We start from the raw sequence: 25709 nt of genomic DNA on the forward strand, positions 1-25709 counted from the left end.
ACACATAAGAGAATCAAATTAACAGCATTTATTTTCAACACATTTACAGGAAATGTGAAGGTTATACGAATAAATCTGAACATTTTGCAACAAAACATATTTTATAATTTTTTACAGTTACACATTATATATAATCAATACTTTTCATACACTTTAATCACTTTTTAATTAATAAATGTTTGAAATTCTTGATGTACAGTATCTCTACAGTTTAGGCTAAAACTTACTGTACCTTCCCAAAGGAAAATGTAACAAGATTGCTTTCTGCAATCACAATTGTAAATCTTCAAGGTCTCTGGCTCCCTATTCTGGTCCTGGGCCTTCTGTTTTTTCAGAAATTTTTAATCGAAAACTAATTGGTTTCAGTTTTCAGTTCAAGGAATGTTATAATTTGCTTTTATCTCTTCAATCAAATGTCACTGTGACTGGTATGAACCCTGTACCAATTTCTGAGTTTCAGAACTTATCTCATTCAGGTTTTTCAGCTAATATTTAACCCACTAGACCACAGCAAAAGAGAAACCACTCACTGAGGGAGTGTCTGACACATTCAAATTTCCCCATCTGTGTCTGCTCATCGTGAATTGATCACTAGTTTCGGCAGAAAAAAGGGAGCCACTTCTTAATACACACATTGGGAACAAGGCTGAATTAAGTTCTGTATATTGAATTTGGTGGAATAATACTTTGCATAGAATATTTCTAGGTGCAGAAACAGGAAACCGAGAATCTAAATCAGCAGATCTCGGCTGGAATGAAAAGCAGCAGACACAGAGATCTCCAGGACGGGCCGTGGGAACACCTGCTCTAGGTATTATTATAACACAACATTAAGCATTAATATTCCTTTCTGTTGATCTGTTTATCAATCCAGTCCACATCACCTGTAAATGCATATGTGTGTTGCCTCCAATCTACATTTCCATCCTCCTGTATCTCTTCAATATCTAGTAACTTATGATGGAGAAGACAGTCAGTTATCAGGAGACTTAATTATTTTTCTAATTTAAATTAGGGGTATTCCATCTGTGTGACTTGTCACAGATGAGATAATAGCATTTCTTCACTTCTGATTGTCTCCCCTTTTTTTATTTGTGTGATACGCACACTGCAGCTACAGCACCAATACTTGCAGTATTTGGGTGTATCAATATTTCCCTTAAATGCTATCTAGGAGAGATGATAACTTACTTACATTGCTTCATTTTCTTGTTCTCTCTCTGTCTATATATAAAAATGTTTTTCTTTTGATAGCTTTTGAAGCTATTGGAATCTACATGTAAAGTACAGTATGTTACCTGGGGAGGTAATGTACAGTATATTAAAGAGATGATAATGTTTTATCATCCATTGCATTCTACTAAGCTTACTATGGTAACTAACCGTATTTGAAAAAAAAGAAATTAGCATAAGTTATTTTTGTTTTATTGCAGTTTTATCAAATCAGTGTAACCACTGGATAGTATTTTTTCTGAACACTGAAGTCTTTTTTCTGAATACTGAAGTCTTTTTTCGGAATACTACAAAACACTGCCACTACAAGCCATTGATCTCAGAAATGTAGAGACCTCCCACAGTGTGAGCTGTCTATATTATTTCCTTGTCTGTGGGTCACTGGAACACTGGCTGAGCATCTGTTTCTAATAATAATAATAATAATAATAATAATAATAATAATAATAATAATAATAATAATTATTATTATTATTATTATTATTATTATTATTATTATTATTATTATTATTAGCGACCAAAAGGCACACCATGAGGAGATAAATGCTTGAAATTTTGGACAGTGGAGCCTCCTTTTTCAACTAAGCGTCCCACAGTTAAAGTTGTACAATGGTTATGCTATTGTTGGTGAGATGGAGCGAATAAAACTGTTAACTGTTTTAATTAAGGATATTTTTAAACAAAACAAATATGTTTCTATTAAAAGGCAGACTGATTTTCAGTGAATAAATTCGTGTTTCTGTGCAGTTAGCCTTTCTCATAAAAATATCCTCCCGCTGACACGGTTTTATGCTGAATAATCAAAAGTGGGATGCTATATGGTTTGAATTTCACATTTGTTAAAAATGAGCTCCGACAGCATTTATTTCAGTTTAGCTGTAGAGAAACGCTCACATTTGTGCGTTACAATATTTCTCATAATACAAAAATATAATACAATATTTACAACACACATTATTAGTATTATGCTTATTAATAATAATAATAATAATAATAATAATAATAATAATAATAATAATAATTATTATTATTATTATTATTATTATTATTATTATTATTATTATTATTATTACATGCTTACGGGCAGTCACTGATAAAAAAAATACATGTAACAACTAAAGGAGCCACATGGTGACAAACAATCTTGACATTGATATTTTGATTCCTTTGGTTCTTGAAACGGGGTTTTACTAGAAAATCCACATGAACAAAGTTTCTAACTGTCTGAAAATACATCTGTACATGCATCGGCGTTTCATATTTTCAGAAACCGCATGGGGCTTGTGTAAGAGGTCTCCTGGAGAAGGCGCACGTGTCCCAACTCATATTTCTTTCTCAAACCTCCTGCTTTGTATAAATACTAGCATATCAGCTTCTAGCTGCAATCCCGACTAGACCAGATCCGAAAAACCAGGGGGAGGAGAAGGAGAAAGGGAAAGAGGGCCACCGTTAAATTGCATTAAACATGCCATTCTCCTCTCTCTGGGTCTTAAACTGGATGTCTACTGGTCTTGTGCAAGTTTCGTACCAGACAACACGTGAAAAGATCTCCTCCTAAATTTGCCTTCCTTTTCGCAAGCGATTCCACCGAGTCAACTGATATTGATGCGTTTCTGAATTTTTAAATGATTGTCAGCCGTAGGAAACTCGGATACCCCCATGCATTTTAATTTGGGTCGAAGAAAGTCTGAAACTGCGCTTGAGCGACTACAAGATACCAAGACCGATTAAACTTTTTGAAAGGAAATATTGCGACTGCTTTTGGTCTCGGGATTGCTGAGATAGTGTAAAATGCACCTACTTGGATTATCTCTTTTTCTCGTCTATGCAGTGTTTCTTTACAGAGACTTCGCTTTTGAATCAGGTCATGATTATTACGACTATGATCAAGATCAAGGAGATACGAAGGTAAGCGGTTATTGCAGTTTGCCCTTTTCCACAAAACTTGGAAACATTCGTTAGCATTATCGGATGGTAATTTCGGTGTGTGAAAGTTTACCAGATGCTGCAACACTGCTAAAAAGAGAACAGACTAAAAAGATTACAAAGGTATTTACCACCTGGTAGACTATTTCGACATTTGGTTTGCGGAGACTTCACTCGGTGGCATGATGTTCCTGATGCTTCAAACTTGCGGTGAAAGTACAACTCTGGGTATTACTGTATATACTCAGAATATTATTATATAACGTTTTGTTTTTGGTAATCCGGTGTACGATGCACACTGATTACTCTTTTCTTAATGAGAAATGTCTCATCAGTCTGTGAATGAGCAACGCATCTGTTCATACCTGTAAAATCATCCGAGATCGGATTTGCATGGTGTGGTGTTCACCGGGTAACAATGTTAAGTCAGAGGGAGCCGATGAAAGGCAGCGAAAGTTTTGAAGAAGCTGGATAAAAGGGGTGGGGAGGCAGGTGTCAGCAGGTCAAAACTCGAATGCGTGGGTGTGCTGTTTTGGGGGAAAAAATCTTAAGAAGGAATTTGTGACATGTGGCTGTTTAGTGTGATAAACGTATCATAGTTTCCTTTAAGATATCTTAAATTATATTAAGCTGTACGTTTTTCCCATGTTGGTACTCAGATTGTGTTTAAATATTGGAGATATTGCTCAGTAATTATAGACATTTTAGCAGCTTAATCAGAGTCAAAATGCGGTGCTGTTTCTGTTCGATTACTTACTGTACTGTATGTGTCGTCATCTGTTCACACTTTTACGCGTTTCTGTACGTATTTGGTTTTGTGAGTACAATTTAAAAAATAGCTCTCTTCTAGATTGCTGCTTCATACCAAACTTTGCCAATTTAAGACAAATGATAAGGGAATGAGCCTCAACAGCACGTTGTTAAATATTACTGCATGTCAATGGTGAGATTCTGTGAGAAGTTTGGCTTTTCTGTCCCTCCATCTCAATACAGAATACAGATGCAGAATTTCTTATGGTTGCAGTGTAAGATCTCATGTTAAATCAAGATGGATTTAAGGACAAATCATGTTTGGGATCTCAGAATTAGTGGAAGGCAGCACCAAATCTTGCAAGTTGTTTTTACCCTCTTAAAGCGTGGAGACAGTATACAGTATGAGTTACTCTTTTTAACATACAGTTGGTCGAATTAAGAACTTAATTCTGGAACTAATAAACCCACTACTGCTCGAGATACCGTACATTAAACTTTCCACATTGCAATCAAACTGGTTCCTATCAGAAATCCCTGAAGACTTGTACATTGATATATTAGTTTTATGTTTCAGGTCTCTGAATCTGTGAAAGGCTAGTCCTGCTTAGTTCTTGGATAAAACAATCCTTGAGGGGAAACAGGATGATGCTTCTTGTAGCCGTGGTGAAATGGAAGTGACAGCCGTTTTCCCTCTTATGAAGATAAACATAAAGCAGTTACTCAATGTGGTACAAGGGGGCGCCATGATGGTGCAGATGTCTGCTTAGATTACAGTGAGGTCCTGCCTGATCAGTAGGGGTTGAGACTTATTGACACTTTTTTCGTGCAGTAGAAGTCGTACTGACTTTGCCGTATTTATCAAAGGGAGTAAAAGTTTATAATGTTTGGCCTTTTTAATTTAGTAGCACATGCTCATCTTAGAAAGATGGCTTCTACTGTATAGTACACTTAATTATGGAATGGTTTCATCTGGATCATTGAGGAAACATTATTTGGGTTTCTTTGTTATTCGTTAGAACAGTGTGTAAGTATTTTTTGGTGTTTTAACATTCAAAACTTAGTTTTTAGTGTCCATTGCACTGGGCAGTAACAGATGTAGAAGACAACAAAGGGCAATACATGCAATAATAACAGAGGAGAATCCATTAAAGCATCAGGCCAAAAGTACAGTATATGCTTAAAAAGCAACAGTGCTGTTACACTTCTTTGTGGGGAATTGACTCACGGGTATACAGTATTATGATGCAAAAAGGAAACATTCTCCAGTTTTGACTTCTGTAATCTTAGTAGACTGAGACTACTTAGACTAAAATGTAACAGTGAAGGAGCTATGGGAGTGAGTGGTGTCTGGGCAGTTTTTTTTATTTTATTGTACATGAGCTCATCATGAGAGTCTGGGTCAAGAAGTTCATAGAACAGAGAGCCCTAAAATGTTTCAAAGACATATCAATTTTCAGTTTAGTCTCCTTTGACCTCAATGCACTTGGCTTAGGTGTCCTTAAAACTGTATATGCCAACCAATGGGGTCCTTTAATATTACCCCTTGAACTAGGCCTCTGTGGAACACTTTGTGCTTTCGTCATCTGCAAACCATGAAGGAGAGCTCTCAGAGTTCAAAGCAGATAATAATTTCTTAGAAACAGATCTGTACTATAAGATAGTTATTCAAGCATGCCAGAGTTCTGTTCACAAATGACAGCTTAGATGAAATTGGGTGTTCTCTTACGAGAAAGCTATCTAGACATTGAGAGAACTAAAGATCATTTACAGTATATAGAAACAGGTTTTTGAAAAATATGCATTGTGGATTTAGAAATAATGCTGAACTAATTCATTAGATTACATTAAGCAACAAACAGCAGTGGATGCAAGCAGGGTTTCTGATATACAGATGGTGACCTTATTATACAGAAATCACTCCTGAATTTAGTGCCATTCCATTCACCATTTCCTAAATGGAAGTCAAAGAGATATTCTCAGAATTATCTCAGAAAAATCCTTAAGTAAAAATAACTGAAGCTGCTAATGGAAGGGCTATGTCTGCATCCTGAACTGCTGTTATAGAAAAAACGACTTTACTAAAGATAATGTGATGTCAGAATTTTCAAAGCTTGGGAGCTTGAAAATCTCCAGTTTCCAATAATTCTTTTAGCAGAAAGAGTATGTTATTACTATTCTATATTTGTCTAGAAGACGTATTTATCCAGGTAAGCCTACAATGTAAAATATTTAGACAAAGTGTAAATAGAAGGAAGAGTTGTTCAGGGTCAACATAATAACTTAAATGATTAAAATGACAGTGAGTTTAACACTACCCGGAAGAAAAACATGAAACATCAACAAAACAAAATATGATTAAAATTCCGTATAGAATGTGTGCATACAGTGTGTATAGAGTAGCACTATAAGCACTCTTTAGGCATACACAGTATTCCATATTTACAGAAAACAATTTGCAAATTACATTACCAGTTTCACAATTAAAAAAATAATGCAGCCTGTGCAATGCAGGTGTTATTGAGGGATTGAGAGAGCGGAGTGAGAGATCACAGGTACGGCCTAAACGAAGTCGGAAAGGTGATCAGTAATTCGGCCATTCCGGTTCCTTAGGGTTGTTCATTCTGCCACTGAGGAGCGAGTTTGGAGAACGAATGGGCCGTGGAAGTCATCGTATAGAGACGGAGGCACAGAATAGGAGAGGAGTAGAAGAGACGTGGAGACAGTTAGGGTCAGTGCAAGAAGAGATAAGAGCACACAGAAGCCGAGGGGCTGAGACAGCTGTAAGCAGAACCTTTGGTTTTGATCCAGTTATGTGCAGCAATACAAAACCACTAGTGGGACTGGAGTAATGCGAGTACCGAGTGAAAAGCAAAGAGAAAAAAGACAGGGCGAGTCACAGAATTCTGGGAGAGTTGCAGTGATAGTTCAGATGGAATGAGGGATCAAGGCTGGGTTTTCCTTGGAGAAGTGTAATGCAGACCTATTAAAAACAGAGGGAAACCAGACCAGTTGTAAGGAGAGAAGGAAAGGAGAGAGGAAACACAAAAGAAGGAGGTCAAGGCAGCGCACCACTAGCCTGGAAGAGGTGAGTGGGGAGGGGTTCATCATGGTGGGTTTATTTTCTAGCACTTGAGTGAAGGAGGAGAAGAGGGGAACACCACTGGGGGAGGTCGCAGAAGGAGGGGCGTGAGGAGAGCGAATAGGTTGAGGGTGGCTGGTGCTGAATGAGGAAGGAGGGGCTGAAGACATTGCAGATTTTGAGATTGAGGAAGGGGGAGGGGTAACAGCAAGGAGAGGGAAGAGTATGTGTCAGTAAGGGTCTCCCGTCAGTGTCTGCCTCCATAGGAAATGAACCTATTAATTTCTCTTTCTTCTCCCTTTCCTTGTGCAGGTCCCTGCCAGTTTATCTGGAGATGGCAGTATAATGTGTCAGTTCAGAAGTGCATGCTTCTGCTGGAAATGAGAGGAATGAATTAATTCCTGCATGATAAAACTTGCCAGAGACTAGGTTGTCTAAGGGCTTAGAAAGGGAACGAAAAGGGCACCTTGACTGATAAGTTTCACACTTATGTTTTATTCTCTTTTTTGTTAATCTACTCAGGTAGCATTAGCAAATAATAAGATGTACTTTTCTGTAGTGATACACTCAATTGATGGCATTCGTTGCTGCTAGATGTACTGTACTGTACCATGAATAGGTGGGTGAGTTGATGGAGGTATGGTGGGGGAATGTGGTGATCATCATAATTATGTTGTTAAGTCAGTGACAGTTTGCAGTAGGTCTTGCATTTACCATCTTGTCTTTAACGAGATTAAAATTGTATTAAAATGTAATATGTAATGTTTTTAGTACAGAAATGGTTAATTTCAGAAACAGCTTTGGTGACTGTGGTATGGAATTGGAGTATCACTGTGGTATGAAACTGATGCGAGCATAGAGATCAGTTTTGTGAGTTTATGTACTTCAGGTAGAAAAATATAAAGTAGACAGTATCTGTGACTCTTACATATGGTACCATTTTGTTTCAGCCCATAATAACATCCATGGTTGGGATTAAATCAAAACTCCAACCATCCCATCCAGTTCCCATTTCAAGGTCCAGTTTTGTGAGATGGGTGGATGCTCTGATCAGGGCTGTCATGTTCATTCCTTTGGAATAGTTTCATTTCCTTTTAAACACTCCGTGGTGTTTTTGTGTGGTCTTTTTGCAAAAAGATTGGGTGTGAGTGAGAGTAAAGATCAGTCTTTTTTAAATGTCATGTTTTTTTTAAATCTCATAATAGCAGTTACAAACGAGAAGACCCCCCTTGGCCTGTTGTGCACAGTAATTCCGCTATCTAGTACTGGTTGTACTATGAAACCCTCTTGAAAGGAAGAAGTTGGGAGTAGACATTCGAAGCTACGGTAATCTGCCTATCACTGGACGAAGAGAAGAAACTCGGGCACAGGAAGGTTGTGTAAACCTTCATACAGACAGGTGCCAGAAGCTGTGCTAGAAGCTGGTAACCTGGGGGCTGTAAGGCAGAGGTGCTTGTGGTACTGTGTAGTTCATTAGTCCTTTGAATGTCATTGTCTATAGTTTTAAAAACTCTTTTGAGCTTGATATTTTAAGAAGTGAACCTGCATTTGAGTACACATTAAGAAGCTAGAATCCAGTGTGTTTTACGGTATATTATTCAAATACTGTAGTTTTGAATGGGCCTAATAAAAATGCTACTGCTACTTCTGCATTGAAGTAGCTTTGTGTAAAATCTTACACTTTTTGTGTTTGGCAGGAAGTTTTTACACCGTGGCATTGTGTGTTTTGCGGCCACTTGTTTTTTTTATCAGTCCCCAAAGGAGCTTTTGCAGTGTAAGCATGAACCCGTATGTTTGTGTTACAGTTCCTCAAAAATGCAGCATAAATGCTTTCTTTAGCAATGAAGCATGCAGGGTTTATACAGCTCTTTTGGGAATTCTCTATTACCGCAATTGTTAAGAGAAAATAAACCATGATTGAGCTTAAGAAAAGGAGGATTTAAGTAAAAGTTACCTTTTATCTATTAAAGATATCGATGTTTCACTCTGTTTTGTTCTTAAATACTGAAGGTATAATACAGTGTATTTTGTTAAACCCATTTACCACTGAGACTTCCTTTCTTTTGTATAAACCTTAAGCGATATACAGTGATCCACTCAAAAGGAAAATTACTTGAGCCTCCCATTGAAGACATGGAACATGCATTAGGAAGAATACTTCAGCAATTGACATGATATAGTACATGAACTGTTCTCCCATGTGTCCTCAAGTTCAAATGCAGTTTGATATCTGTTTTATGTCTTAATGGGAAAATATTTTAACCTTTCTTAAGCAACTCTGCTCTTTTCTTCTGCTTTCAAGAAAAACTTTTAAAGCTTATGTATTGCCAAGGTCAATAGCGATAAATCCAGATTTCATGTGAGGAAATGCATCAGCTTTTATTATGAATTTTTATGTGGAGCTTTTGGGCAATCACCTGAAAATGTAATACTTAAGTATTAAACATTGTAAACAGTTGTATAGTATTATTACACTTCATACCAAAAATATCACATACGTTGGGAATAAATTTGATCATTTGAATGTCTTTCATAATTTGCTTTTAGATGAAAATTTGTGGTTGAGCTTCAGTGAATTCAAATTCAATAACCAGCCTGAGTGAAAATCTTGATCTGCAATCATCCAATTCAGTACCCAACCACATTATAACAACTATAGAGTATTCTAGCCTTAAATAGGCCTTTGTGTCAACAAGATAGCTGATCTGGTGGTATACAGGTAGTGGATAAAAAAAAGAGCATATTCCTTGACCGTGATATCCATGCATTAATATGTACAATGGCAGGTGGATGGCGAAAGAGGCGAGGAACTGCAGATGAACTGACTGCAGGTTTCACCCTGGGGAGCAAGCAGACAGTCGAATGAAAACTCTACAGAGCGACATAACATGGATGGTTTGCAGTGCAAAAGCTGCTGATCACATCTGGAAATGCACATTTGCGAGTCCAGTGGTGCAAAGAGCACAGACCAAACAGTGGAGAAATGCGATCTGGCCACGTGAATCCCCCTCTGTCATGTTTTCAACAAACTGAGTGCACGTGTAGCACCAAGGTAAAGAACTGCTTGGGTGCTTGGGTAATCCCTACATAATGGTCCTGAGAGCTGTAGCGCTGTACCTGTAATTAAAAGATTTGGGAAAATAAGTAAGAGGCAAAAAGATACTGTACCATTTTCTTTGCAGAATGTTTCAGGTTTGTCGAGGATATACACCGATGTGTATGCTGTCAGCATTTTAAGACCGTGAAGCTGAAATTCCATTACATTTCATAAATTCTCCTTCAGAACAACAGATAAAAAGGAGAAATTATTCAAACTGTTTTGCCCCGTGCACAGCTTGGTTTGAATGTCTGTCAAAACCTTGTTTTTATCTCATAAAGCACAGCTGGGTGAAGTAAAAACTTCCCCTTTCAAAATGTCTAAGTTCTGTTGCATTCCTGTATTTCGAAAATAGGTCCAAAGTTTTTTTATAGCCCTTAAGCCATTTTTGTGCTGTGTTACTTCTTATCCTATCATTAACATACTTTGGCAAACATTAATATCTTAATCCACTTCTTTCACCTCATAATGTTTTGTGTAGACTGGTTTACAAAGAACACACATTCCTGCTAATAAGGAAATAACAAAGCCTGTTCTATTCACAGCATGCAGCTTTAGTGCGTTAGTGTTCCTCCTTTAAACTATAAAAATGCAGATACTTCCAGTATGTAGGAAACTAGAATTGCAGACAAAAAGTTGCCTTTAATTTCTGGGAAATCTCTAAATAAAATATGTCATCTGTTCATTAATTATATCAAATAATAATATTTGTATCATTTGCTACTAAAACCTGACTGTACTTTATGCATAATTATATTCTCAGCACATTTTATTATTATTTTCTGACTTTCCTGGCCTCCCTGTTTACCTCACTTGAACCCAACAGACCTACAGTATATTTAACCTGCTTTAATTTAGTATAATGCTCTTTACATAAACTTTGATGTTAACCTTGCTTGTTGCATTTTTAGTGCTATTCAGAATGTATTACTTCCTGAGTCCTACAAAGAGAAATAAGTTGTACTGATATTCATGAAGTACCCTAGTGCTGTCATCATGGAAAATTAATCTGGCATTATGATGGCATACAAAGACCATGCCGCGATACTTGTAAAAGCTGTCTTAGTAGTAAGCTGTTGGGACCTGAACTTACTGAATGTGGGGAAAAGTTTGTCTCAGTTGATCCTGGGGGACAAGTGCTGGAAATGGAGGCTGATAAAATTGTTCTACACAATACCAAACCCTTGCAGGCATGTTTGGCATCTCCTGTGGGAATAATGTACAGTATGTGATAAGAACTGTGGTTCATTGTCTTCTACACCAGTTTGTTTGGCTTGCCAGCGTGTGACAGTTAGAAGTTAGCATGGCCTTTCAAGATTGTGTTGGCAAGTTCTAGACATTGGTTTCAGGAGGCCAGAGACAGCAGCTTGTTGGAAGAATCATGGGAAGGCATTTTTTCCAGCAGTGGATTGTTTAAAAAAGTTGGATATGGTGTAGATAATGATGATATACTATATCTATGTACTGTACACATACAGTACTTTATATATGAATTGGTAAGCTAGTTATGCTATGTACTGTATATATTGTACTTGTGACATTCATTCTTATTCTGTGTTAAATTTGTTTTCGGTGTTTTCCCAAGCTCTGTTAAGTCACCTAGAATATCTGTTTTGTTCATAGTATCCACATAACAAAATTAAGAAGATTGTTTGATGGAATTAAAATAGAAAAGATTTTATGTGTCAAAATGTGTCTCTGCATGTGTACTGTATGCTGGCAAATGGTGCTTTTCTTGTCAACTGCCTGTATGTCTCTTTTTCATAATCAAAGATTGCCAGATTAGGAGTTAATCAGGCAGAAGTAAGGGAGCAGACGTATAACAAATATGATAAATACTGTAGGTTAGAGACTGCATAAAGATCTGTATGCTGACTTTGTAGGAATAGTATTCCTGAACTAGTTTCAAAAGAAATGGATCTTAAGTCCTAGAAGGCATCCAGATTTTCTTCTCTGGACTGATTCCTGGCAGCAATATCTTTTTTACAACATGTTCAAAATTGCCCACAGTATCCTAAGTGAGGCCTTACTAGTGTATTTTACAATTTTAATATTGTATCCCTTGATTATGTTTCTGTGCTTTTAGCTACATACTGTATACTGTACTGTATATCCTAACATTTTGTTTTCCTTTTTATTGCTTCCCAATATGGAATAGAAGATATCTTACTATGCAGTACATCTATAAAAGATGGCATCTGTCCACATACTGTAGTTTCTTTCCATAAGTAGCTTCTTTTACTGTATATTGGAGTTCCACTTGTATATTTATATTATAAAACCCTACACTTGTGTACATTTAAAGGCATTTGACCAGTCTTGAATTTACAACCTTTACAATAAGGAAGAGAGAATTCCAGAAGAATGGACAAAAAGCAGTATGGTTACCATCTACTGTCAGGGAACCAAAACGTGGAATAGGAGGATCCTTATGCGTGACCGGAATCCCACAGGACACAGAGTAGCAAAGGGACAATCCAAAAGACAAAATCCAAAGGCAGGGTCGATAAGGGAGGCAAAGGGTCCGGTAACAAGAGATAGTCAAACAATTCAAAGGCAAAATCCAGAAGGCGAGGTCAAGAGGCAGAAGCAGAAGATTCGTAACGGGAGATCAGTCAAAAAGGTTAGGAAACACGCACTGGAGAATACTAAGATAGGCTTCTCAATAGTGAGCGTGGGAAGGTGTGCGAAGGGGGTTTAAATACTGAAAGGAAAGGGGTGTGATTGGATGATTGGTTAGGGAGTGAGAATTTGAGGAATCTGATGCATGTGAGAATGTGCTGGGTTCAATCAGGGATGAGATTGGGAAGCAGAGGTTCCGGGAATGTAACGTCGTTTGCGAGGGAGAGTGTGGGGCGTGACAGTACCCCCCCCTTTAGGGTCGGCTCCTGACGACCTCAGAGAGCGAGTACGAACAAAGTCATCAATGAGGCTGCGATCCAAAATATCTTTCTCCCAGACCCAGGAACGTTCCTCAGGACCATAGCCCTCCCAGTCGACTAGAAATTGTTGGCGACCTCGGAGCCAGCGGGCATCCAAGATCTTATTGACCGTGTAGGAAGGCAGACCATCAACGAGTCGTGGTGGGGGTGGAGGTGGCCGAGGCCGGGAGAGGGGGGATCTGTGGTAGGGTTTCAGGAGAGAGACGTGGAAGGAGGGGTGCACCCTGAGAGTTGGAGGAAGAGCAAGACGATAGGTTACAGGGGTGAGCTGGGAGAGGATGCGAAAAGGTCCAATAAAACGGGGTCCCAACTTATGTGAAGGCTGTCTAAGGGGCAAGTTTTTAGTAGACAGCCAGACAAACTGTCCTCGTCGTAGTCTGGGCACAGGTCGTCGATGACGGTCAGCGGTGGTCTTCTGCCGCAAGGAGGTCTTCAGGAGGGCGGATCTGGCTTGTCTCCAAATCCTCTTGAGGAAAGTGAGGCGCGTCTGGAGGCAGGGAATATCCGAATCAGGGATAGAGTCCGGGAGAAGAGAGGGTTGGTATCCCAGGGAGCAATAGAAGGGAGACATCCCAGTGGTGGAGGAAGAGAGAGAGTTATGAGCATACTCAGCCCAGGGGAGGAGAGAGACCCAGTCATCTTGAGAAGCAGAGACGTAAGATCGAAGGTAAGTAAGAAGGTCCTGGTTGGTTCTTTCCGTCAGTCCATTGGATTCAGGATGATAGCCAGACGTGAGAGATGTGGAAGTCCCGAGAGATTTGCAAAAAGTTCTCCAGAATCTTGAAATGAATTGAGGTCCTCGATCTGATACGATATCCTCAGGAATGCCGTGAAGTCTGAAGACATGAAGAATGAAGAGGTCAGCCATGTCTTGAGCAGATGGGAGGGCAGGAAGAGGAATGAAATGAGCCGACTTCGAGAATCTATCTACCACGACCATAATGGTAGTTTTGCCTTGACTCTCAGGAAGATCTGTAAGAAAATCCACTGAGATGTGGGACCAAGGTCTTCTAGGGGTTGGGAGTGGTTGGAGTAAACCGGGCTTCTTGAGACGGGAGGATTTGGACATGGCACAGATGGGACAGGCCTGCACGAACCCAGTAACATCAGTCCTCATAGAAGGCCACCAGAAATGTCTAGAGATGAATTCCAAGGAACGTTTGACACCGGGGTGACCTGCAAATAGTGAGTCATGACCCCAGCGAAGAACAGTGGAGCGTAAGGTATCCGGAACAAAGAGTCTGTCTGGAGGACACTGAGGGGGAACGGTTTGGTTGTGAAGTGCACGTTTGATTTGGTTCTCCAGGTCCCATCTAATAGCAGCCACAATTCTCTCAGGGGGTATAATGGGTTCAGGAGGGTCCAAAAAGCCAGGGGGATCATGGAGGCGAGATAGGGCGTCAGCCTTTATGTTCTTGGATCCCGGTGTATAAGTAATAAAAAAATGGAACCTAGAAAAGAAAAGTGACCAGCGGGCCTGGCGTGGATTCAAACGTTTGGCAGTTTGTAGGTAAGAGAGATTCTTATGATCTGTAAGAATAGTAAAAGGGTGTAGGGCCCCCTCCAACCAGTGTCTCCATTCCTCCAGGGCGAGCTTGATAGCCAGTAGTTCTCGGTCTCCAACATCATAATTAGTCTCGGCCCGGGACAATTTTTTTGAGAAAAAGGCGCAGGGGTGGAGGATACCCTTCTCTCCATGACGTTGAGATAATATGGCACCGACTCCGTTGGCTGAGGCATCCACCTCAAGAATGAATGGAAGGTTGGGGTCTGGGTGATGGAGGAGGGGGGCTGTGGTGAACAGTCTCTTGAGATGAAGGAAAGCTTGGTCTGCCTCAGGAGTCCATTTCCCTTGATCATGACCTTTTCGGGTCAGGGCTGTAATGGGGGAGACGACAGAGCTGAAATTCCTAATAAAACGGCGGTAAAAATTGGAAAATCCTAGGAAACGTTGAATTTGTTTTAAATTCTGGGGGGTTGGCCAGTTTTGTATGGATTCAGTCTTGGCAGGGTCAATTTCAATGCCCAGGGGTGAGAGGATGTAGCCAAGGAAGTGGATTCTGGTAACATGGAAAGTACACTTTTCCAATTTGGCGTAGAGTTTGTTCTGAATCAAACGATGAAGAACCTCACGCACATGAGAGACATGTTCCTGGGGACTTTGGGAAAAGATCAGAATATCATCCAGGTATACCAGGACATATTTGTGCAAGATATCCCTAAAGATGTCATTCATGAACCCCTGAAAAACAGCAGGAGCATTAATCAGTCCAAACGGCATTACTTGGTATTCATAATGACCGTGGGTAGTAATGAATGCCGTCTTCCATTCGTCACCCTCCCGAATGCGGATCAAATTATACGCACCGCGGAGATCCAGTTTAGAAAAAATAGTGGCGCCCCGGAGTGATTCCAAAGCCGATGAAATCAGAGGGAGGGGATAACTGTTCTTGATAGTTATGTTATTCAGACCGCGATAATCAATGCAGGGTCTGAGAGAGCCGTCTTTCTTTTTAACAAAGAAGAAACCGGCGCAGGCAGGTGAGGAAGAGGGGCGGATGAAACCAGATTCCAAGGACTCCTGGATATAATCTTCCATAGCCTGAGTCTCTTCGTTGGAGAGTGAATAGACATGGCCCTTAGGGGGTAGGACCCCTGGAATTAGGTCTATAGGACAGTCAGATGGGCGATGAGGCGGGAGGGATAGGGCCTTCTGTTTACTGAAGGCTAGGTGTAGATCCGAATACTGGGAAGGGATATTGGGGAGGTTATCTTGAGATAAGTAGGAGACGGAAACCTTCTGAGGAAGCTGACAACAATGCGAAAGGCAATGGGAACCCCAGGCTGTGAGTTCCCCTTGTGACCAGGAGATGTGTGGGTTGTGAATCCGTAACCACGGGAAACCAAGAACCAATGGGTGAGAAGGGGATTGAATGAGAAAGAACCGAATGACCTCCTGGTGGGTGGCGCCGATGCGAAGAGTGAGGGGAGGGGTCTGCCACTTCACCAGACCAGGGGAGAGGGGGGAGCCATCAAGAGTGAGGAGCCGAAAGGGCTGGGTGACTGGCAACCGGGGAATATTCCAGGACGAAGCGAGTCCAGAGTCAAGGAAGTTCTCTTCGGAGCCCGAATCAACAAAAGCAGAGAGAGAGGTCTGTCCAGTAGTCCATGACAGGGTGGCTGGGAGAAAGAGTCCAGATCTGGGAGAGGAAGAAGTGACACTGGCCATAACAGCAGGTGGATAGGAGCAAGGAGGGCGACTGGGGCAGGCAGCTCGGAGGTGATCAGGGGAACCGCAGTAAAGGCAACGCCCCTCACGACGTCGGCAATCTCTTTCCTCGGAGGTCAGTCTATGGAAGGAAGGCAGTTGGGAGGGTGTGGGAGGGGTCCGATTGTCCGACCTTCGCTGTTGCAGCCTGAGCTCTAGTTCAAAAACTCGAGAAATGAAGGAGTCAAGTGATGGGAAGTCCAGGGGCAGGTGCACAACGTGATCCTTGAGTTCATCAGATAATCCAAGGCGGAAGTAGTGAATCAGGGCATTGTGATCCCAAGCGAGTTGAGCAGCCAGAAAACGGAATTCGGAAGAGTAGTCCTGAAAAGAGCGAGATCCTTGAGTAAGGGAAGTGAGGCGTGCAACAATGAGGTGGCGAGAGTGCAACTGCCCAAAGGCAGATTGTAGAGCTGTCTGAAAAAGGTGGAAGTTAGCAGTCTCAGGAGCGTTTCGAGAGAGGAGATGTCCAGCCCATTCCAGAGCTCGTCCAGAGAGGCAAGAAACCATAAAAGCAATTCTTTCTCCATCGGTGGGGAAGCAGTCTGGACGGATGTGGAAAGCCATCTGACATTGAGTCACAAAGCCCTGACAACTGGAGGAGTCGCCATCAAATTTTTCCGGGAGGGGAGGGGGTAGAAGTTTAGTTTGTGTTTGAAGCGGGGGTGCAGGGGCAGGAGCTGCAGGTGGGGGAGACGGCGGAAGTGCAAAGTGGTCAGCTAGTTGCTGGACTGCAGTAGTTAGCAGGTCCAGATTCCGGGAGTGTTCAAGGAGAATAGAAAGTTGACTCTGGTCCGCTGGATCCATCTTAATAAGGCTCACTATTCTGTCAGGGAACCAAAACGTGGAATAGGAGGATCCTTATGCGTGACCGGAATCCCACAGGACACAGAGTAGCAAAGGGACAATCCAAAAGACAAAATCCAAAGGCAGGGTCGATAAGGGAGGCAAAGGGTCCGGTAACAAGAGATAGTCAAACAATTCAAAGGCAAAATCCAGAAGGCGAGGTCAAGAGGCAGAAGCAGAAGATTCGTAACGGGAGATCAGTCAAAAAGGTTAGGAAACACGCACTGGAGAATACTAAGATAGGCTTCTCAATAGTGAGCGTGGGAAGGTGTGCGAAGGGGGTTTAAATACTGAAAGGAAAGGGGTGTGATTGGATGATTGGTTAGGGAGTGAGAATTTGAGGAATCTGATGCATGTGAGAATGTGCTGGGTTCAATCAGGGATGAGATTGGGAAGCAGAGGTTCCGGGAATGTAACGTCGTTTGCGAGGGAGAGTGTGGGGCGTGACATCTACAAGGAGAAAGGAGACCCAATGGAGTGTAAAAACTATAGAGGAATAAAACTTCTGGAACATGGATTGAAAATCCTGGAAAAAATTCTGGACAAGAGACTCAGGAAGATAATCAGGATCCACAACTCACAATTTGGATTCTCAGCGGGGAAAAGCACAACAGATGCCATTTTTGTGATGAGACAGTTACAGGAGAAGACACTAGAGAAAGGGAAAAAGCTGTATGTGGCCTTTCTGGACTTGGAGAAGGCATATGACCGTGTGCCCAGAGAGGTGGTGTATTGGTGCTTGAGGAAGAAAGGAGTACCAGAAAGCATGGTGAAGTTAGTTCAAGCAACCTATAGAGATACAACTACAAAGATGATAACACAACAGGGAGAGACAAAAGAGTTTGAAATCACAGTTGGAGTACACCAAGGATCAGCACTAAGTCCTTTCCTTTTCATAAACATTATTGACACACTGACAGAGGAGGTAAGAACAGAAGTGCCTTGGGAACTCATCTTTGCTGATGATGTGGCACTGATGGCAGACTCAGAAGTAGAACTACAGGAGAAAGTGTTCAAATGGCAGAGGAGTCTGGAAAAGGGTGGACTGAAAATGAATGCAGAAAAATCTGAAATAATGGTAATGGAGAGAAGAGGAGATACTATGACCAATGTTGAGGAGACAAATGGAGGAAAACTGAAACAAGTTGATGACTTTAAATACCTTGGATCAAAACTGGTAAAGGGAGGAGAAACACTGGAGGCAGTAAAACAAAGAGTGAAAGCTGGATGGAACAAGTGGAGAGAAATAACTGGAATAATCTGTGACAGGAAAATTCCCAGAAAGTTAAAGTGCAAAATGTACAAGACTGTGATTAGACCTGTATTACTATATGGAGCTGAATGCTTGGCAGTTGGAAAGAGGGAAGAGAACTTGATGAGAAGAACTGAAATGAGGATGTTGAGATGGATTCTGCAGATTTCAATGAAGGATAAGATCAGAAATGAAGAAATCCGTAGACGATGTAGGGTGGTGGATGTGGTTGAGAAGATGCGAGAAGCGAGGTTACGGTGGTATGGACATATCATGAGGAGGGACGTTGAGGAAGTAACAAAGAGGGTAATGGAATTTGAGGTGGAAGGTAACAGAGGAAGAGGCAGGCCTAGAAAGAGATGGATAGATTGTGTGAGAAAAGATATGGAGGTATGTGAAGTGAGTGAGGAAGATGTGCTCGACAGAGACAAATGGAGAAGAGCAACCAAAGCAGCTGACCCCAGGACAGTCTGGGACTAAGGCTGTGAAAAAGAAGAAGAAGAAGACAATGTATGCTCACCATTCTAATTTGGTCTTTGATTTGAATAGTTTGCTAACTGTACCAGAATCTTGATCGTTGATATAAATTAGGAAGAGCGTTGGTCCTTGTACAGATTCCTAAGGCAGTTCACTAATTGCAGTACATTTACCCACCTTAAGTATAATCCCTTATTTATATTTTCTTTTTCTTTTTTTAAACCATTTCTCAATCCAAACGTACACACTAACCTAAATGCATCATGACTGTTATTTGAGAATTAATCTTTTGTGTGGAAATTTTTAAAAAGCCTGCAGAGAACTCTGGACCAGCATACTGAAAATCTGTTGACTACATAAAAGCTGACTTGTGTCATTAAAATGGCTAAATTGTAGTCAGTGAAAAACAATGGAATTTATATTTGAAAATTCCAAATGTTAAGGCTTATTTTTTTCATCACTTATTTTACACTTGACTTGTAACCAGTATTTTATACGACCACGTACTCTATGTGGCAAGATTGTCAACATATTTTGAATAGACAGCAATCGTAACTAAAGATCTTGATGTTGCCCTAAGGCAGTGCGTTGTTCTATCTTGATCCTGTGTGAAGTGATATTTAGCTTTCCATTGCTTGCAAGTCATATTCCATGAATTTTGTTTTAAACTAGAATTGAAGTTCTTGTACAGTAGCATTCAGCGAAGCCAATCAGTGTGCCATTGCTTTTACTTACTTCTATCCTCTGCACAAAGGCACTTTGCCCTTGCATTTGCCAGAGCACAACTTTTTTGCTATGGGCATTAATCTTCAATGAGCCTTCAGTCTTAAAATGTCCTGTTTATTTTGTTTTCTTAAATTGATATGTTGAATTAGGGCCAGATACTGCTATACTAGTACAAGAATAAAGATTGCAGACATCAGTGAAATGTTTTATATAAATATACGTAGTTAATGCTGGTCCAATGTGATCAATGAAACAGTGAAACCTGTATGTCTGCATTGTATAATTTTCATTGATCCAGTCTGGTAAAATAGTATGTTAATTCGTACTGTATGTGGCTGGGTTGGTTATTAATTATAAATACACTTCTGCAAGTGTATTCATTTCTCTGAGCACCTCAAAACTTTTATTTTTACAATTTTGGCATTGCATATTCTCAGATTTGCCTCATTAGAAAAGGTGTAATTTGGTGTTCTTAAATATTTCATTTTATATAATGTCTTATGCTGCTATTACAATGTAATTGCATTACATACTTGCCATATATTTTTTAAAAATTGATATAGTTCAAAAGTTAAGATTTGAAAAAGAAAGTCTTAAGACTATCCACTGTTTGACAGGAACAGTTTCTCTTTATATGTACCAGTTGATCTAATTGGATCAATGAAATTACTTCGGAGCCCTAATTACCACAGTTGTTTACCTTAGCTCAATTGAAGACACAGATACACATCTGTATCTTGTAAACATATCCTTAAGGCATTTAATGCCAGGTTTGTGTTCTCACTGGTCTTGCACACTTAAGTGTAGATCATAGCATATAGGTCTACAAGAAACAACTCTAAGATAATATGTAAGATAATATTGGTGGCAACCTTACCTTTTAATTTAAACCTTTTAAAGCAGTTTTAGATATCTAGGATTACTTCAGAATCAAGTCTGTACAGCTATTGTACCGAGTTCAGCTCTTGGATTGTGAGTGTAAAAGTTTGAAATATGGTGTGGGCAAATAAAAATAACATGACTTGGAACTCGGAAGGTACGCTACATTAGCTTTGATGTCCCCATGGATTTGAGGAAGGAAAAAAAGTCTGGGGTTGATATGCTCCATTGCACCAAAGAGACCCTATATGAGCAGGCATCTGGAGTCACAAATGCAGCCTAATGTGCTTCTCAGTAGCTCTGCAGAGTAACAAAATCTGAATCGGATTCTTGTTATTGCTTAACAAATGTTTCATGCAGTTATACAGGTTTCTGTTTCTTTGATGCATCATGTCTAGCTTTCTTCAGGTATATTTTGGTAAAATTGGCTGTGATGGCTGACTGGGTTATGGCATGTTGTTTAGTGATGTTTAGTGGTTTTGTTCCGTTTTAATGTTAATTAAATGTTAATGTTAGTTTAACATGAATGATGAACTGGACAGTCAAATTCATTTCCAGTACCTAGATGGACCTAGATAGTGGTATGAAATATTGTACAAAGCTATTTAAGGAACTGTAGTTATTATGGTGGCCAAATACCGTTAGATTTCATAATACCTGTGCCACACAAATGTTCTCACTTGAATACCCTAAAGCTGTCTGGTCTGGAAATGATCAATATTGTGCCTTGCTATGGGATAAATGAGCCTACAGATCATCCTTTTCATATTTAGGCCTTTTTATCTTAACCTGAGCGTAGTCAAGGGACATTGTCGTAATGCAGCTGACCTAAATCATTGCAACTTATATCGTAAACAAAAAAGATATGTACCTGAATGATTTGCTCATGTAGAATTTAGGTTTAGAAATCTAGTTCAGCATCAGTTGCTCCCGTGTAAGTGAGATACAGTATATCCTGCTGCTTCTAAACATGCCAATACAGTCCACTTGCATTGTCACTTTGAGTGAAAGTTAGAGACATGGAAACTGGAACATTGCACAAAGTAAGTGGAACGTCTGTGAAAGGTTATTAGAAAAGTAAACTGTAACTTTGCTGTTGTTTTTTTTCTTTTTTATGCTCTACATTTTATGTTCAGCCCTCGACACACATTTCTATAACATCTTTGGGAAGATAAAAAACAGGTTAGTCCATGTAATTGCAGAAAGGCATCCTCTCCAAAATGTTATTGTGTGAAATAAGAAAGCATGTTAGAGAACTTTAATCAAAAGGTAAGGGCTTTAATCTAAACCACATTGTGGAATAATGATGAAAAAAATAAACTCCTCTCTGAGGTGAGATCTTCAGATGTCTGAATTTGACAATAATAGTGCAACTTGTTCGGTGTCATCTATTACAAATGTAGAAAACATAAAATATCAGATTTCTCCTTTCCCCAGACAATCTGTTAAAGTAATTAAATGTATTCACAGAAAATGCACAGATGGGAAACATTAGTTAAAAATAAGCCTAAAGTATAAAAAACGATGAAAAAATGTAATGAATGGTAAACTTTAAAGTATAGAAAGGATGGGGACTAATTAGGTTCGATTTAGGTTGGAGTTTGATAAATTGCTGTTATTTTATTAATTCCAAGGAGGCTATCATGAATTATGTGATTATTCCCATAGTGCTCGGTTTGATAGTTTTATACAGCAAAAAAGTAAGGTTTTTGCAGTCTGTCTAAAGTTACAGACACATGCTGCTGCAGTTTTAGAAAACTAAGATAAAGTAGGGGAAGTCAATCAGAATCTGAAGCGCTATACTGTATACATTATAATTCCAGGTTCTCAGTACATTACCACTGAAAATCTGTATTTTGTTACAATGTTCCTCTACTCAAGGTACTAGATTCTACTTGATAGATAGGCTTGGAAAGACAAAACAGACAATGACTCTATAGTTTGTTAGAAAAACCAGACATGTGATTTCATCTTTAAGAATGCTGAACTAGTGAGCAGGTTAGGACAAAAGGTTTTGTAATATTAATATTACCTCTTCTTTAGTTTTCCATTGTATTTTAGAAGTGAAGTCGAGGACAGTAGTATCAGGGATTGTACAGTGTTTTATTCAAACTTCTGTTGATATTTTTACTGTTGGAAAACACTTCTTTCTTTATTACCATTGTGTTCTGTCTAACTTACTAAAGTGGGCGTGAAGATATAAAATGCAAATATTACACAGTTAATTTTCCTATACAAAACATTCTTCTTGAAAATGCCTGCAGGTGGCAAACAATGTTGCAAAAAAACATCTGCAAAAATATGGTCCTTAAAAATGGGTTGCAATTGTATTACGTAAAAGAACACTGAAGAAATGCTGTGTAAAAAAAAGAAAAATTGTTGCTGCATTCTTCTTTACTATTTTCTATGATTGAGATATTTTAGGATTCGATTTGTGGACATACAGTAATTGATATTATTTTTATAAACAGTATATGTTAATGATAATTAGGTTTCAAATTGTCTAGTGGTTTTATGTTAGACCAAGTGTGAAAAAGTGTTATTTCATTACTCTATTAAGATAAGCCCCTGATTTTATTGCCTTTTTCTTTTGCCAAGGCTAAAGCAAATAGTGTGTAACTTGGCCCAGATGTTTGCCACACATTTCTTTATTTAAATTGTTTGACATTTATAATTCTTTGGATTTAAAGAAAACAAAGTAGAATGCCATGTTTTCATATTGTTTTGAACTGTTGTAAAAATAGCAACAGGTAGATTGAGATCATGAAATGTGTGAATTTGTTTATAAAATCATTGCTATTGTTCCTGTTAGGAAACAGATTATAGATATTATTTCAGAAACTGTTCTACACAAAGACATGGAAGAAACTTAACACAGTTTGTACCAACATTTGGGTTTCCTGTAAAATATAAAATAAACAATATAGTAGAGAAACATAACTTACAATTTTAAGTATGCTTTTCTGAGAAAAATTTTCTCAGATAAAAATTCAGAACATAAAAATATGAAGTTTATAAAGAACCTCCATTTACTTGCTCTTATATAGCCATTTTTGTAAAAGAAGGTACAGTATCAGCTTTGACAATATGGCTTTGTAGCTTGTTTCAGAAGGATGCTCAGGTTCTCTGAACATTAGTACAACCTAGGACATCAAATCTGATTGTCAAAAAAATGGAAGCCACATTCTTAGCTAAGATAAATTACGAGTATAAAATGTACTGTACTATAGCCTTTTAGTAAATATTATGCAGTGTTTAATGAGCCTTGAATACATGAGTACAATTTGACCTCTCCTTGGGAAAAAAAACAACCTTCCAGCAGATGTCAATAAAAACAAAGCATTGTTGTTGAAGAGTATCAATGTATTTCTGAAGCTAACCATCAAAATATGCAAAACACAGAATATGTATACAATAAAATAGCATTACAGTATAATGATCGCAAAGTATGATATTCAATTGCTTATTTAACAGGGTAAAACAATTGAGATTTTTTTTTTCAGAAAATCTATTAATATGCTGTAGCAGGACATTTATCGGAGCTCTTTGAGCAAAGCGCCTTGCTCAGCTGTTCGAACTCACAATCCACAGCTGCTAAGCAACACTTCTTGCCAAGTTGAACAGAATGTGTAAATGTGAAACCTTGGTTTAACATCTAAAGGAAGGCACCTCCTACAGCACATTTTGTCTGGCTCACCATACTGTGACACAAGTTTTGGGAAATTCTGGTCTAGAGGAAAGAGTGCCACCTACTGGTCCAAGAAAGCTTTTTTAGAGGTCTCCCATCCCAATAGAAACCAGGGCCCAGCTTTGGTTAGCTTCTGAAATATGACCAGATTAGACTGGAAGGCTGTAACACAGCTATGGGAAAAATATAAAAAGGGCAAGCTGTGAATAACAGCTTGGGTGTCCTTGTGTTTACTGAGTTTGCAAAGGGGCTCATCACCCAGTTCTGCCAGGTCTGCAGTGGCTTTTAAAAGGCATTTTAGAACTTCCCGTTTCACAGTTGCCTAGATTTAACTGTTAGTACTGCCTTGTACTGAAAATGTAGGTTGGTCCTGGACTCATCTTCATTCTTTTGACAACACAGAAAGGTCATGATCTTTAAGGCACGTTAGAACATTAAAAAGATTACAAACAAGAAGAGGCCATTTTATACTTATCACTGTTCTGTAGTTTAACTGCTAATTGAATCTAAAATTTTATCCAGCTGTTTCTTGAAAGAGATTAGAATCTGGGCCACAGATTCCTGACTGGGACGTCTGTTGTCACACACAACTCTGTGTAAGAGTGTTAGCTCTTTCTACTGAGTTTGAAATAGTCCAGTAGGACTATAGCTCTATATCTACTGAGTTTGAAATAGTCCATTAGGTTAACTCTATCTATACTTTGACCAGACCTCTGAAACGACCAGCCAAGGTGTCAAACAGAGACATAAGACAGCCATAGAAGAAATAATGAGTACTTCTAAGTGTTTGTAATAAAAGAGGAATACGTGAACTGGTCCTATAAAGCCAGGGACAGAAATGTTTTAAAACATGTCTAAGTATCAATGTAACAGTATGAAGGGAGATTATGAAAGCAAAGTAATTAGGTGCAAACTAGATCCCCATGTGAGAGGTGCATGATAGCTTTCTGCCCTCTCTGCATTTTATACTTTATCTGTCTGATATTGCCAATTTAATTGATGGATGTGTTCATTAATGAGTCTAATCTTCCAGGAAGCAAACATAAAAAAGGTTCACTTAACTTAAAGGTTACTTACAAACAGGATGTCTGGGACATCATCACAGACTTTGCATTCTCTGTAGAATTAACTTTTGTCAGAATGTGTTACATTGTTGCAATAAATCAATCAAACAAAATCAAGTAAGCCTCAGAGGTATAATGTGTGTTTTAGATGTTTTGACTTGTAATCTGAAACATAGGGGCTGCATCACATTTAATTTTTTTCTTTTTTGAACGAATGCACCGTATCACAATATGAATTTATGAATGACCTCTATATAAATGTAATAACTAATATTACTATTTAACATACATGTAAATAAAAGAGGGGAAAATAAATCCTTCTGAAAGCTTTTACTTGACGTCCTTGGAGATGCATCTTTCAGGTTCTGTCACTGAGGCCGATCAGTCGTGAGGGTAAATGGTCATGTTTCCTGGAATGTTCCATACAGGAGTATCAGTTTTCATCAGCGATCTCTGGCATCCCATGTAGCAGTCTTCAT

At 39.2% G+C, this 25709-nt stretch overlaps 1 protein-coding gene across 1 annotated transcript in view; it reads left to right on the top strand.

Annotated features, from left to right (window-relative positions):
- Positions 1-2550: 2550 nt before the first annotated feature.
- vegfc (vascular endothelial growth factor c) overlaps positions 2551-25709 on the top strand; it is a 55792-nt gene continuing 32633 nt past the window's right edge. The window contains exon 1 of the mRNA XM_088644381.1: positions 2551-3141. Coding sequence (XP_088500507.1) covers positions 3025-3141 — 117 coding nt within the window. The 5' untranslated portion in view covers positions 2551-3024. The remainder of the gene's footprint in view (positions 3142-25709) is intronic.

The sequence above is a fragment of the Lepisosteus platostomus genome, chromosome 1 (genome assembly GCF_059453375.1).
Source record: "Lepisosteus platostomus isolate fLepPlt1 chromosome 1, fLepPlt1.hap1, whole genome shotgun sequence".
Lineage (NCBI taxonomy): Eukaryota > Metazoa > Chordata > Actinopteri > Semionotiformes > Lepisosteidae > Lepisosteus > Lepisosteus platostomus.